Genomic DNA, 15,000 nt, shown 5'->3' on the forward strand with positions numbered 1-15,000 from the left:
AGGACGTCCATACACCTGAAAACATTTACACTTCCTGTCTGTGTTCAGGGTCTACTGCGTCAGCTGGTTCTGCTTCCTGGTTCTGACGCCACGTCCAGACTGTGCCCGACCTCTGACCCCGGCCTGGCTGAGCTGTCCATCCCCCAGGTCCTAAAGTCCACGTCTCTGCAGCCCCAGCACCATGGAGCGGTTTACCCGTACGGTGAGGAGGAACTTTTATTGTGAAGGGCGGTTCGTTTGGCTAACAGCTAACAGCTAACATGGTTTAATGGTTGAGTACATTCAGCCACAGTGAGTCAGGGAACATTTCTACATTCTATTTGTTTATAAGCTTTGGGCCTCAAAGAGTATTTTGAGACTATTGTGGTTTCAGAATATGATCCGCCTCCAGCAGAGGACGGTGAACACGTCTGAAGACCTTTTGTACAGCAACATGACGAGCAGAGAGCGAGGTGGTGGACTCCCTCAGAGACGTCTCATCCTGATCAGTAACCTCGAAAACTATCGTTAGTTTTGTTGAAAGAGAAGATAATACTGTCAAAAGCGTGAATCATAATCAACCTGTTACACGCAGTAAATCAAAATGCTGCTTCCTGATTGGTTCCTGGGTCACACATGTTCAAGAGAAACCTGGATCAGAACCGCTGAATCGGCTCCACATCAGAAGCCTTCGACTGTTCAGGTTGTGATGGCATCATGGCTTCAGTAACCTGAGCTGTGTGTGTGTGTGTGTGTGTGTGTGTGTGTGTGTGTGTGTGTGTGTGTGTGTGTGTGTGTGTGTGTGTGTGTGTGTGTGTGTGTGTGTGTGTGTGTGTGTGTGTGTGTGAGAGAGAGAGAGAGAGAGAGAGATTGACAGAGTGGTCTGCACTGATGTTTGATGTGTGTTTCCAACATAACAGGTGCTGTGTACCGACTACAGGTGTGTTCTTGTTCCTGTTGTTTCACTCCAGTGGGTTTGAGATGGAGGGTTAGGGCTGTGTAACATGTGAGAGGGCATGATGTCATGCTAACAGACTGAGGCTAAAGCTAACAGGGTCTGATGTCATGCTAACAGACTGAGGCTAAAGCTAACAGGGTATGATGTCATGCTAACAGACTGAGGCTAAAGCTAACAGGGCATGATGTCATGCTAACAGACTGAGGCTAAAGCTAACAGGGCATGATGTCATGCTAACAGACTGAGGCTAAAGCTAACAGGGCATGATGTCATGCTAACAGACTGAGGCTAAAGCTAACAGGGCATGATGTCATGCTAACAGACTGAGGCTAAAGCTAACAGGACATGATGTCATGCTAACAGACTGAGGCTAAAGCTAACAGGGCATGATGTCATGCTAACAGACTGAGGCTAAAGCTAACAGGGCATGATGTCATGCTAACAGACTGAGGCTAAAGCTAACAGGGCATGACATCATGCTAACAGACTGAGGCTAAAGCTAACAGGTTATGATGTCATGCTAATAGACTGAAGCTAAAGCTGGTCACACCAGGAGGTGCTACCAGGGGGTCATACTAGAAGGTGTTACCAGGAGGTGCTACCAGGAGGTGCTAAAAAGGGGGCATACGAGAAGGTGTTACCAGAAGGTGCTACCAGGAGGTGCTACCAGGAGGTGCTAAAAAGGGGGCATACGAGAAGGTGTTACCAGAAGGTGCTACCAGGAGGTGTTAACAGAAGGTGCTACCAGGGGGTCATACTAGAAGGTGCTACCAGGAGGTGTTACCAGGAGGTGTTAACAGGAGGTGCTACCAGGAGGTCATACTAGAAGGTGCTACCAGGAGGTGCTACCAGGAGGTGCTACCAGGAGAGTGCTTCCAGGAGGTGCTACCAAGGGGTCATACTAAAAGGTGTTACCAGGAGGTGTTACCAGGAGGTGCTACCAAGGGGTCATACGAGAAGGTGTTACCAGAAGGTGCTACCAGGAGGTGTTAACAGGAGGTGCTACCAGGGGGTCATACTAGAAGGTGCTACCAGGAGGTGTTACCAGGAGGTGCTACCAGGAGAGTGCTTCCAGGAGGTGCTACCAAGGGGTCATACTAGAAGGTGTTACCAGGAGGTGTTAACAGGAGGTGCTACCAGGGGGTCATACTAGAAGGTGCTACCAGGAGGTGCTACCAGGAGGTGCTTCCAGGAGGTGCTACCAGAAGGTGCTACCAGATTCGACCAGGAGGTTCTACCAGAAGGTGTTATCAGGAGGTGCTACCAGGAGGTGCTTCCATGAGGAGTTACCAGGAGGTGCTTCCAGGAGGTGCCACCTGTTGGGCTCAGTGTTGTGCATCGGTGGGCTCGTTGTGTCTTCAGGCAGCACCTCCTCATGGAGACATGCGGTGAAGACGTCACTAACACCTTCATGACCTTCTCCTCACGACACGCGGCCGTCAGAGAGCGCTGATGTTCCTTGTTCTGAGTCACTTGTTCTCCAGCAGTTCCATGAGAACGTCTACATGCCAGAGGAAGTCTTCTTTACTCTGAAAACACTGTCAACATTATTACTAAAACAATAACATTAGTATCATTATTACTAAAACAATAACATTAGTATCATTATTACTAAAACATTAACATTAGTATCATTATTACTAAAACATTAACATTAGTATCATTATTACTAAAACATTAACATTAGTATCATTATTACTAAAACATTAACATTAGTATCATTATTACTAAAACATTAACATTAGTATCATTATTACTAAAACATTAACATTAGTATCATTATTACTAAAACATTAACATTAGTATCATTATTACTAAAACATTAACATTAGTATCATTATTACTAAAACATTAACATTAGTATCATTATTACTAAAACATTAACATTAGTATCATTATTACTAAAACATTTACATAATTACATCTTGAACTAACAAAATGTTTGTGAATGAAGGGGCTAATGGATGAAGGGATGAATGGACTAATAGATGAATGGACAAATAGATGAAGGGACTAATAGATGAAGGGACTAATAGATGAAGGGATGAATGGACTAATAGATGAAGGGACTAATGGATGAAGGGATGAATGGACTAATAGATGAAGGGATGAAGGGACTAATAGATGAAGGGACTAATAGATGAAGGGATGAAGGGACTAATAGATGAAGGAACTAATGGATGAAGGGATGAATGGACTAATAGATGAAGGGACTAATAGATGAAGGGATGAAGGGACTAATAGATGAAGGAACTAATGGATGAAGGGATGAATGGACTAATAGATGAAGGGACTAATAGATGAAGGAACTAATGGATGAAGGGATGAATGGACTAATAGATGAAGGGACTAATAGATGAAGGGATGAATGGACTAATAGATGAAGGGACTAATAGATGAAGGGATGAAGGGACTAATAGATGAAGGAACTAATGGATGAAGGGATGAATGGACTAATAGATGAAGGGACTAATGGATGAATGGTTCCAGCTGTACTCGTGTAAACTCTTGGGGAGTTTGATTTGAAAGGTATTGTCTTTGAATGTTTGATTGTGGAGACGTTCCAGGAGCAGTGGCGTGTGAGCGAGTGATGAACAGTGGGCTCCTTGAGGGACGCTCTTCAGCCCGTGAACCTGAAGTCTCTGGGTGGTGGTTTCAGAGGCCGAGGCCAGGGTGACTCTGGGAAACGCTCCTCCGTGCTCAGGACCAGAAGGAGGCCTGCTGTGGTTCAACGCTCGGGGGAAAGGCCTGTTCGTCTGTGACGGACTGTCATGGAGGACGCTGCTGCAGAGTGAGTCTGCAGGTCTGGAGGTCAGGGGTCACAAAGAATCACATGAGAGCAGGTGTTATAAACAGCTGATTTCCTGTTACTGAACAGCTGAAGCTCATTTTTATTTAGCATTGTTTGACATCTGATTATCATTTATAAAATAATGCACAGTTAAACCGTTGTTTGTTCAACACTTTCATACTGTGGCCTCTAGGGGGCAATGATTTGACTTTTACTATCTCAACTATACAAATAATACCGACTGGAATGGACCTCCACAGGTTCCACATGTGACGGCCTGAGTCCGTCCACCAGGTTAGATCATGGGGGAAGTTCTACTGCTTGTTATCGGACATGACGGCCATGTTTACTACCTGCTAGAGTCTTCGCTGATCTCCGTCACCAGCAACAGACACCAGATAGGTTTTCTGTCATGCTCATGACAATCAGACGAGTAGTTTTCATGTAATCCTGCTGAAAAACAAACCAACGACCCAACTGAAGACAAAACGACATCCAAACGTACCTTGAGCGTATCGCTCCAGGTAAACTTCTGAATCCTGCTTGCTCTTCATCCGTCTCCTGCAGATCAGGAGCGTCTGGACTACGTGGAGGACTACCAGGACCTGTACACCAGCTCAGAAACCTTCGATGTCGAGGTCTTCTCCATCCCGTCTGAAGGTCTGTTCATGGCCGCAGCCAACAGGTACCGAACCAGATCTCAAACAGACCTGGCTGTTCGACCTGCAGGTCTTCAGGACACGAGGAACTAACCTGTGTGGACTTCCTGCAGGGACGCTCGTCCCGGTTCAGGTATTTACCGATGGAGAAACGGCTCGTTCCAGCTCCACCAGAACATCAGCACTCAGGAGGCTCGAGCCTGGAAACACTTCACCATCGGAGAGCAGGTGAGAGCTGCTCCAGCTTCAGACCTCCTCTTCCTTCAGAAGAACGCCTCAGTCAGAAATCATCCATTGATCGCTGATCAGAAGATGCCAATCGACTAATCAACAAAAACAAGTAAAGTGGTGTTGATTTAACATCACTTCAGAACCGACGTTAAATACTTTGTTGTCAGATGAAAGGGAGCGAATCCATCACAAGGTTTTATATTTCATATTGTGCTTGAGGTGGATTTCAGATTAAAATAAGTTAACTTCTAGGTCGTCCGTGTACCAGCAGAGCGTTGTGTTGAAATCAGAAGATGTTCAATCAGATAGAGCAACAGGAAGTTAGCATCACCATGTTATTTAGGTTCACCAGAGGAGTGTTTATGTTCACCAGAGGAGTGTTTATGTTCACCAGAGGAGTGTTTATGTTCACCAGAGGAGTGTTTATGTTCACCAGAGGAGTGTTTATGTTCACCAGAGGAGTGTTTATGTTCACCAGAGGAGTGTTTATGTTCACCAGAGGAGTGTTTAGGTTCACCAGAGGAGTGTTTATGTTCACCAGAGGAGTGTTTAGGTTCACCAGAGGAGTGTTTATGTTCACCAGAGGAGTGTTTAGGTTCACCAGAGGAGTGTTTATGTTCACCAGAGGAGTGTTTATGTTCACCAGAGGAGTGTTTATGTTCACCAGAGGAGTGTTTATGTTCACCAGAGGAGTGTTTATGTTCACCAGAGGAGTGTTTAGGTTCACCAGAGGAGTGTTTATGTTCACCAGAGGAGTGTTTAGGTTCACTAGAGGAGTGTTTAGGTTCACTAGAGGAGTGTTTATGTTCACCAGAGGAGTGTTTAGGTTCACCAGAGGAGTGTTTATGTTCACCAGAGGAGTGTTTATGTTCACCAGAGGAGTGTTTATGTTCACCAGAGGAGTGTTTAGGTTCACCAGAGGAGTGTTTATGTTCACCAGAGGAGTGTTTATGTTCACCAGAGGAGTGTTTATGTTCACCAGAGGAGTGTTTATGTTCACCAGAGGAGTGTTTATGTTCACCAGAGGAGTGTTTAGGTTCACCAGAGGAGTGTTTAGGTTCACCAGAGGAGTGTTTATGTTCACCAGAGGAGTGTTTAGGTTCACCAGAGGAGTGTTTATGTTCACCAGAGGAGTGTTTATGTTCACTAGAGGAGTGTTTAGGTTCACCAGAGGAGTGTTTATGTTCACCAGAGGAGTGTTTATGTTCACCAGAGGAGTGTTTATGTTCACCAGAGGAGTGTTTATGTTCACCAGAGGAGTGTTTATGTTCACTAGAGGAGTGTTTAGGTTCACCAGAGGAGTGTTTATGTTCACTAGAGGAGTGTTTATGTTCACTAGAGGAGTGTTTAGGTTCACCAGAGGAGTGTTTAGGTTCACCAGAGGAGTGTTTAGGTTCACCAGAGGAGTGTTTAGGTTCACTAGAGGAGTGTTTAGGTTCACCAGAGGAGTGTTTATGTTCACTAGAGGAGTGTTTAGGTTCACTAGAGGAGTGTTTATGTTCACCAGAGGAGTGTTTAGGTTCACTAGAGGAGTGTTTATGTTCACCAGAGGAGTGTTTATGTTCACCAGAGGAGTGTTTATGTTCACCAGAGGAGTGTTTATGTTCACCAGAGGAGTGTTTAGGTTCACTAGAGGAGTGTTTAGGTTCACCAGAGGAGTGTTTAGGTTCACCAGAGGAGTGTTTAGGTTCACCAGAGGAGTGTTTAGGTTCACTAGAGGAGTGTTTAGGTTCACTAGAGGAGTGTTTAGGTTCACCAGAGGAGTGTTTAGGTTCACTAGAGGAGTGTTTAGGTTCACCAGAGGAGTGTTTAGGTTCACCAGAGGAGTGTTTATGTTCACCAGAGGAGTGTTTATGTTCACCAGAGGAGTGTTTATGTTCACCAGAGGAGTGTTTAGGTTCACCAGAGGAGTGTTTATGTTCACCAGAGGAGTGTTTATGTTCACCAGAGGAGTGTTTATGTTCACCAGAGGAGTGTTTATGTTCACCAGAGGAGTGTTTATGTTCACTAGAGGAGTGTTTATGTTCACTAGAGGAGTGTTTATGTTCACTAGAGGAGTGTTTATGTTCACCAGAGGAGTGTTTATGTTCACTAGAGGAGTGTTTATGTTCACTAGAGGAGTGTTTATGTTCACCAGAGGAGTGTTTATGTTCACCAGAGGAGTGTTTAGGTTCACCAGAGGAGTGTTTAGGTTCACCAGAGGAGTGTTTAGGTTCACCAGAGGAGTGTTTAGGTTCACCAGAGGAGTGTTTATGTTCACTAGAGGAGTGTTTATGTTCACCAGAGGAGTGTTTAGGTTCACCAGAGGAGTGTTTAGGTTCACTAGAGGAGTGTTTAGGTTCACTAGAGGAGTGTTTATGTTCACCAGAGGAGTGTTTATGTTCACCAGAGGAGTGTTTAGGTTCAGAATAAGGTAAATGTTAAAAAGAACAGGAAGTGTGAAACAGCTGACTCATTCTGGATTTAGGATTCTATTGTTTTATTCCTCCTCATCAGATTTTCCTGGTGGTGGCGAACTCCATGGAGGCGGAGCCTGAGCTGTCCGTCATCTACCGGTGGAATAAGCGGCGGCAGCGTTTCCTCCGTCACCAAACTCTGGAGACCCACGCCGCTCTGGACTGGGAGGCCTTTCACATCCACAACCACAGCTTCCTGGTGGTAGCCAATCACAGACAAGGTAAACGAACAGGAAGACAAGAAGGATTACTTGTCTGATGTCAATCAATATGCTCCAATCAATCGTCAATAACTTGCTCAACCATGTGATCACACATATATATATATGTGTGTATATATATAAATACACACACACACACACACACACACACACACACACACACACACACACACACACACACACACACACACACACAGTACAAGCAGCCCGTGGAGTTCCTCAGGGCTCCGGTCTCGGCCCTCTTCTCTTTCTGTTACAGACTTCTGTGCATTCAGCAGATCAGAAGTCTGTATTGATCGTCCAAATCTCTGTCAAAGATCAAAGATCATTTATGATGCTTCTTGAGCTGAAGAAGAACCTGTGATCAGATCAAAAGCTCCAGAGCAGCTACTAAAAGGTCGTCTGTGAAGGGAAACCTCAGGAGTTCAAAGCTCTGGAAAAGTTCAGAGAGTTCAGAGCTTCTATCTCCTCTCGTCTGTTATATTGAACAATTAACATCAAACACACCACCACCTGTGTGTGTGTGTGTGTGTGTGTGTGTGTGTGTGTGTGTGTGTGTGAGACCTGTAAAGATAAAACTCATTGATCTGAGCTGAAAGGAAGGAAAGATTATTTTTGATCTGACCATCTGAAAGAAAATCACTGAAAGAAAAAAAAGTCAGCTGACGATGCAGGTGCCTGTGGTTAAATCACACACACACACCTACACACACACCTACACACACAGACTACAATGCACACACACACTTAAAGCAACAGTTCAACCTGTCTTTTCCAGCATCAGATGAGACGTTATATATTCTATTAAAGACGTATCACATCATATAATAAAGTGATGAAAGTGAAGTGACTCCAGCGTGTCTCTGTGTCCTCAGGCTCCAACCACAACATCCTCAGTGTGATCTACAGGTGGAACCCAAACACAAAGGTGTCCTCCCTACCTGTCCTGAACGTCGCCGGTCGTTGTCCGGCCTCCGTCCTGACCGCCTGTCCTCTGGTGTCCCTGCAGCTGTTCGAGGTCAACCAGACTCTGGCCACGTCCGGCGCGTACGACTGGGAGTTCTTCTCCGTGGGCGCGCACCACTTCCTGGTGGTCGCCAACACCTTCGACGGCCAGACCACCGTCATCAGCTCCACCGTCTACGTCTGGCTGCACGGAGGCTTCCAGAGCTTCCAGAGCATCCCGGTGAGTGTGTCCTGCTGTTGTGGAGCCGAGGGAGTGCTGCCTCACCTGGTGAGTCTCTACCTGAACAGGTGAATCTCAACCTGAACAGGTGAATCTCAACCTGAACAGGTGAGTCTCTACCTGAACAGGTGAGTCTCTACCTGAACAGGTGAGTCTCTACCTGAACAGGTGAGTCTCTACCTGAACAGGTGAGTCTCTACCTGAACAGGTGAGTCTCTACCTGAACAGGTGAATCTCAACCTGAACAGGTGAGTCTCTACCTGAACAGGTGAGTCTCTACCTGAACAGGTGAATCTCAACCTGAACAGGTGAGTCTCTACCTGAACAGGTGAGTCTCTACCTGAACAGGTGAGTCTCTACCTGAACAGGTGAATCTCAACCTGAACAGGTGAGTCTCTACCTGAACAGGTGAATCCCAACCTGTACAGGTGAATCTCTACCTGAACAGGTGAATCTCAACCTGAACAGGTGAGTCTCTACCTGAACAGGTGAGTGTCTACCTGTACAGGTGAATCTCTACCTGTACAGGTGAGCCTCTACCTGAACAGGTGAGCCTCTACCTGTACAGGTGAGCCTCTACCTGAACAGGTGAGCCTCTACCTGTACAGGTGAGCCTCTACCTGAACAGGTGAGCCTCTACCTGTACAGGTGAGCCTCTACCTGTACAGGTGAGACAGACATAATGAAGAGGAGACTTCTGTCTGGATTAAAGGCGCATTCAGGTCTTTGATGAGCTCATCAAACCTCTCCACCAGGTGTTTTTCACCTCAACCTGTTTCATTGGGTCATGGTTTTGACTCGTTCCCGTGTTGTCAGAGTTTCTGAGTCTCTCCCTCGTTGGAACACTAACAGCTTCATAATGAAGGCTTCGCCTGATCCTGAGGAACAGCTGACGTCCTCTGAGCCGCTGGCTTCCTTCTCTGCATCATAACTCAGGACGTCCTGCAGTAAAAAGGTCAAACGCTGCTAAAGCGTCTGATGATGGCAGACGCTCACATGAAAGCACTTCTTTCTACTTTTTCTGCTGCCTTAGTTCATCACGCTCTGATTAAAACACAGGAACCACAGGAGTGTAATTAGTGTGTGTGTGTGTGTGTGTGTGTGTGTGTGTGTGTGTGTGTGTGTGTGTGTGTGTGTGTCTGTGTGTGTGTGTCTGTGTGTGTGAGGGGGTTTCCAGCTGCAGACTGTTTGGACTCGTCCGTCAGGGTGGATCATCTCACTGAAGGTCTTTATTGGATTTAAAAACCACAGAAAAGGTGTTAAAGCTTCATGAACCTTTAATTTAACTTGTGACAGCATCAAACTCTGTTTACAGCCAAAGTCCTAGAGCTCCAGGTAGAGCTCAGGTAACAACCACTGGTGCCCTCTAGAGGCTGCAGGAGGCATCACACCCTCAGCAAGCAACACTGGTTGCAGAAGAAACTAAACATAGTGAATATTCTGTTTTTCAGACGGTGGGAGCGACGGACTGGGAGCCGTTCCAGATGGATGGAAGGTTCTTCCTCGCCGTCGCCAACAGCCAGAAGGTTTCAAACCACGGCCCAAACCTCTACAGCATCAACTCCACCGTGTACGAGCTCAACCGGCTCACACAGAGCTTCATCCGCTTCCAGGACATCCTCACTCACAGGTGACGTGTTGTGCTCTAACCGGAGCAGCACCTGTAGCGGGCTGCCGGTCATTCCACGGCCTTAAAGCATCCACAAAGAGACAGAAACAACACAACGCGTTGTTACTGCCCTCTGAGGTGTCGCCATGTCGTTGTGTTCAGTGCTGTGGACTGGGAGTTCTTCACCGTCGGGGAGGAACGCTTCCTGGTCGTAGCCAACTCCCATGACGGCAGCTCCTACTCTCTGAACAGCGTCGTCTACAGGTACTTCCTGTTTGCTGCAGTCGCTGGTGTCTGTTGTTTTCTTGTTGTTTCTTGGTGTCTGTTGGTGTCTGTTGGTGTCTGTTTGGTCAGACTGTTTCACAGGTGGGCGAGGTGTGTTGTGCCTGCAGGTGGCAGGGTTACGAGGGCTTCGTTCCGGTGCACAGTCTGCCGACGTTCGGCTGCAGAGACTGGGAACACTTCAGCACCGCTGAAGGCTCCTTCCTCGTGTACTCCAGCGCCACCTCCAGGCTCAGCAAGGTCTTCAGACTCAGGACGTACTGACAGGTCGTCCTGAGTCCTCAAGCTGCAAAAGCACTGCAGGACTGGACTGCGCCCCCTTCAGGCTCCACCAGGTCCTCAAACACCAAAACACTTCAAACTGGATTATTTGATGAAGCCCTTTTCTCAAACTGTTTATTTGAACACTTGAAGTCAGCTGACGAGGACGCGAGTGGCCGAAGAAAAGCTGTTGAAAGAGAAAAGAGGACTCAGGACTCAAATCTGTAGAATCTGTAGAATCCTGCAAGTTATCATTTTTGTAATTGTTTTCATATTTTAAACGCTAGTGAGCAAATCCTGAGAATGTTGTATTTTCAAAATAAGGGCACACCTTATTTTTGAAGTTGTTTTTGCAAAGCAATAATGGTTCAAATGTTTTACTGTAAACTGCAAGAAATATAATAGGATTGTTATTTTTTAGAGATAAATTTTACTGATAAGCTATTCTGAAAATTCAAACTGCCTCAGATGTTTCTGACATTAAAGCTGAATATTTTCTTCATATCACTGTGTGTTGAGAGTTGTGCTGGGCACTTGTGTTTCAGAAATATAGATGTGTGTCTTTTGTTATGAAGTTCATTGAACTGTGTGTGTGTTTAGTTTTACACCTTTAGAGACAATATTGGACCCTCAGGTGTCTTTTAAATGTCATCATGTAGACAAACAGATATTTATTATACGTGTCCTATAGCTGCTTTGGATAATATATCATTTTCATTATAAACACGTGACAGAATTTGCAATTTATAATCGTCCAGTTTTATATATGTATATATTAAAAAAGTTTAAATAAATTATCTTGTCTGATTTTCTTCTCCAGTTTGTTATTTCTGTTTCCATGACAACCAGTTTTCTATAATTTCTCCCTTATTTATATATTTGCACAGTATTTCATTTATTCATTTACATTTATTTGGTCTTCAAACGGGACAGTTTTATTCCATATATTTTTGTTTTTGTTTTTTTAAATGTATATTTGATGTATCAGTTATTTCATTGTTTTGTAATATTCATATACATGTATTTATTCGTATCGGTCACTAGGTGTCGCTGTTCTACTTTCACCGCCTCGTTTCCCGCCACGTGACCTCCCTCTGCGTCACGTGACCTCCCTCGGCGTCACGTGACGCGCGTCGTCGGGGTGAGCGGTCATGTTTCCTGGTTTGAATGCAGCGGCAGGTGGAGCCTGAAGACGACGCGCGGATCTAGTTTGTAACGTTTTAAACGTTTCAAGCGGTTTAAACGGTTTCCACGGTTCGTGAGTGAAGCTCGTGCAGCAGCGTCATCGGTGACGTCACCACCAGCAACTTCATCAGGTGACGTCACGAAGTTAAATTCACTTTATTCACCGTTTGTTGCTGTTGGTGTTTATAACGGTTAAGACCTCTCATGCAGTCAACTAGTACTACTGGCTAGTACTACCTCTACTGCAGTACTCAACACAGTAGTGAGAGTATTACTATCACTACTGCAGTATAACAACACAGTACTGCGAGTATAACTACCACTACTGCAGTATAACAACACAGTACTGCGAGTATAACTACCATTACAAAAACACAGTACTGCTTGTATTCCTACTACTACAAAAACATGTACTGTGTGACAGTAAAGGTACTAATACCACACTGTAACATGTACTGTGTGACAGTAAAGGTACTAATACCACACTGTAACATGTACTGTGTGACAGTAAAGGTACTAATACCACACTGTAACATGTACTGTGTGACAGTAAAGGTACTAATACCACACTGTCACATGTACTGTGTGACAGTAAAGGTACTAATACCACACTGTAACATGTACTGTGTGACAGTAAAGGTACTAATACCACACTGTAACATGTACTGTGTGACAGTAAAGGTACTAATACCACACTGTAACATGTACTGTGTGACAGTAAAGGTACTAATACCACACTGTAACATGTACTGTGTGACAGTAAAGGTACTAATACCACACTGTAACATGTACTGTGTGACAGTAAAGGTACTAATACCACACTGTAACATGTACTGTGTGACAGTAAAGGTACTAATACCACACTGTAACATGTATTGTGTGACCGTCTCTCTCTTTCTCTCTCTCCAGTGTTGAATGAATGAAAAGTACTTTATTAATCTCCAAGGAGAAATTTTTTGTCGTACTAGCAGCATCCCAATGCCGTAAGCTAAGCTAAACACACAGATGATAAAATAAAATAAATAATAACAGGAACAGGGGGTAACAGATGTATACATAAGTAAGAAATAAGTATAAATATATATATACACATACATGCAAGCAAGTTAAAGTACCTGTCTCTCTCTCTCTCTCCAGTGTTAAAGTACCTGTCTCTCTCTCTCTCTCCAGTGTTAAAGTACCTGTCTCTCTCTCTCTCTCCAGTGTTAAAGTACCTGTCTCTCTCTCTCTCTCCAGTGTTAAAGTACCTGTCTCTCTCTCTCTCTCTCCAGTGTTAAAGTACCTGTCTCTCTCTCTCTCTCCAGTGTTAAAGTACCTGTCTCTCTCTCTCTCTCCAGTGTTAAAGTACCTGTCTCTCTCTCTCTCTCCAGTGTTAAAGTACCTGTCTCTCTCTCTCTCTCCAGTGTTAAAGTACCTGTCTCTCTCTCTCTCTCCAGTGTTAAAGTACCTGTCTCTCTCTCTCTCTCCAGTGTTAAAGTACCTGTCTCTCTCTCTCTCTCTCTCTCTCTCCAGTGTTAAAGTACCTGTCTCTCTCTCTCTCTCCAGTGTTAAAGTACCTGTCTCTCTCTCTCTCTCTAGTGTTAAAGTACCTGTCTCTCTCTCTCTCTCTCTCTCTCTCTCTAGTGTTAAAGTACCTGTTTGTCTCCCTGTGCAGGATCCCTGAACACGAGGTCGACCTGTCATCATGCAGTCAGAGCTTCTGATTGGGTGGCAGCAGGAGAAGGCGGAGCTTAAGCGGGAGGTGTGCCGTCTGCAGGAGGAGCTGGCTGAGAGTCGAGCAGAGCGGGAGGAGCTGGAGTCCAGGAGCAGAGCTCTGAGTGACAGGGTGAGCAGGGGTCATGTGATCATCAGGGTGAGGTCATGTGATCATCAGGGTGAGGGGGTCATGTGATCATCAGGGTGAGTCTAACCACTACATCGTACCTGTCTCTCTCTCTCGCTAGTGTTAAAGCACCTGTCTGTCTCTCTCTCTTTCTCTCTCTTTCTCTCTCTCTCTCTGTCTCTCTCCAGCTGTTCCAGTCAGTGTCTCCCTCCCTCGCCCGCTCTCTGCAGGGGGAGGGGCAGCAGAGGGAGTGGAAGAGGAGGGAGAGGGAGGGCAAGGAGCGGGAGGCCAGACAGGCTCTGCTCATCCACCGCCTGCAGAACAAGGTGAGGAGTACTACTGGAGTACTAATACTACAGGATATACTCCAGTGTAGTACTGAGAGTACTGTGTGTGCAGGTGTTGGAGTACAGAGATCAATGTCAGCGATCAGAGCTGCAGCTGAAGAACGTCAACACACAGCTGCTCAGCAGCCAGGTCAGACTACTAGTACTAGTACTACTGGTACTACTACTGAAACTAATACTGCTGGAGTACTTGGTGTATTGTAGTGTTCTTGCAGTACTCACATGTTGTGTACTGTATTTGTTGTATTTGTTTTGCAGCGGAGGATCAGGGATGAACACAGTGACGCTCTAGAGAGCGCCCTCATCAGGCTGGAGGAGGAACAACAGAGGTGTGTGTGTGTGTCTGTCTTACCTGCGTGTGTGTGTGTGTGTCTCACCTGTGTGTGTGTGTGTGTGTGTGTGTGTGTGTGTCTCACCTGTGTGTGTGTGTGTGTGTGTGTGTGTGTGTGTGTGTGTGTGTGTGTGTGTGTCTGTCTCACCTGTGTGTGTCTGTCTCACCTGTGTGTGTGTGTGTGTGTGTGTGTGTGTGTGTGTCTCTATTTAGGTCTCTCGGATTGGCTGACACAAACGCTCTCCTCCGTGAGCAGCTCAGCCAATCAGAAGAGGCCAACCACGCCCTGAGGGAGGACCTCCAGAAGCTGACATCTGATTGGACCATAGCATTGGAGAAGGCGGGACAGAGAGAGGATGATTGGCAGAGAGAGAGGGAGGTCTGCAGCTTACTTTTACTCTTATTGTTGTGATTTTCTTCAGGTGAATTCTCTGACTTATGATGTGTGTGTGTGTGTGTGTGTGTGTGTGTCCAGTGTCTTTCAGGTCATGTGGGTCAGCAACAGGCTCGGTTACTGTCAGTTTGGGGGTCTGTAGTCGCTCTGAAGCGACACTGTCACACCGTTAAAACCGCCGCCGACAGGTACGTCTGACTGTTGATCAACCTGATGTCAGTTGACCAACCTGTTTTTACTTGATCAACCTGATGTAAGTTGACCAACCTGATGTAAGTTGACCAACCT

At 45.7% G+C, this 15,000-nt stretch overlaps 2 protein-coding genes and 1 long non-coding RNA gene across 4 annotated transcripts in view; 2 read left to right on the forward strand and 1 right to left on the reverse strand.

The window, feature by feature from the left end:
• Positions 1-11,329, forward strand: part of LOC137803236 (thrombospondin-type laminin G domain and EAR repeat-containing protein-like) — a 13,817-nt gene extending 2,488 nt beyond the window's left edge. Inside the window, exons 6-15 of one of the 2 annotated variants that reach the window (XM_068601519.1) lie at positions 49-202; positions 3,597-3,728; positions 4,296-4,413; positions 4,501-4,615; positions 7,115-7,295; positions 8,171-8,223; positions 8,305-8,481; positions 9,933-10,111; positions 10,253-10,354; positions 10,483-11,329. In XM_068601519.1, coding sequence (XP_068457620.1) covers positions 49-202; positions 3,597-3,728; positions 4,296-4,413; positions 4,501-4,615; positions 7,115-7,295; positions 8,171-8,223; positions 8,305-8,481; positions 9,933-10,111; positions 10,253-10,354; positions 10,483-10,636 — 1,365 coding nt within the window. In that variant the 3' untranslated portion in view covers positions 10,637-11,329. Of the gene's footprint in view, positions 1-48; positions 203-3,596; positions 3,729-4,295; positions 4,414-4,500; positions 4,616-7,114; positions 7,296-8,170; positions 8,224-8,304; positions 8,482-9,932; positions 10,112-10,252 lie in introns of both variants that reach the window. The other variant, XM_068601518.1, reaches the window with a different exon arrangement.
• The window catches only part of LOC137803238 (uncharacterized), a 5,531-nt gene continuing 331 nt past the window's right edge, over positions 9,801-15,000 (reverse strand). The window contains exons 2-3 of the long non-coding RNA XR_011080037.1: positions 13,453-13,631; positions 9,801-10,820 (exon numbers count right to left, since the gene is read on the reverse strand). This is a non-coding gene — a long non-coding RNA (uncharacterized lncRNA). The remainder of the gene's footprint in view (positions 10,821-13,452; positions 13,632-15,000) is intronic.
• The window catches only part of LOC137803233 (trichohyalin-like), a 16,901-nt gene continuing 13,596 nt past the window's right edge, over positions 11,696-15,000 (forward strand). The window contains 7 exon segments of the mRNA XM_068601512.1: positions 11,696-11,949; positions 13,473-13,643; positions 13,829-13,966; positions 14,040-14,117; positions 14,246-14,316; positions 14,532-14,697; positions 14,794-14,900. Of these exon segments, the coding sequence (XP_068457613.1) occupies positions 13,503-13,643; positions 13,829-13,966; positions 14,040-14,117; positions 14,246-14,316; positions 14,532-14,697; positions 14,794-14,900 (701 nt within the window). The 5' untranslated portion in view covers positions 11,696-11,949; positions 13,473-13,502.

Source organism: Clinocottus analis, unplaced genomic scaffold, assembly GCF_023055335.1.
Source record: "Clinocottus analis isolate CAN_PGR_092001 unplaced genomic scaffold, fCliAna1.0.p SCAF_50, whole genome shotgun sequence".
Classification (NCBI taxonomy): domain Eukaryota; kingdom Metazoa; phylum Chordata; class Actinopteri; order Perciformes; family Cottidae; genus Clinocottus; species Clinocottus analis.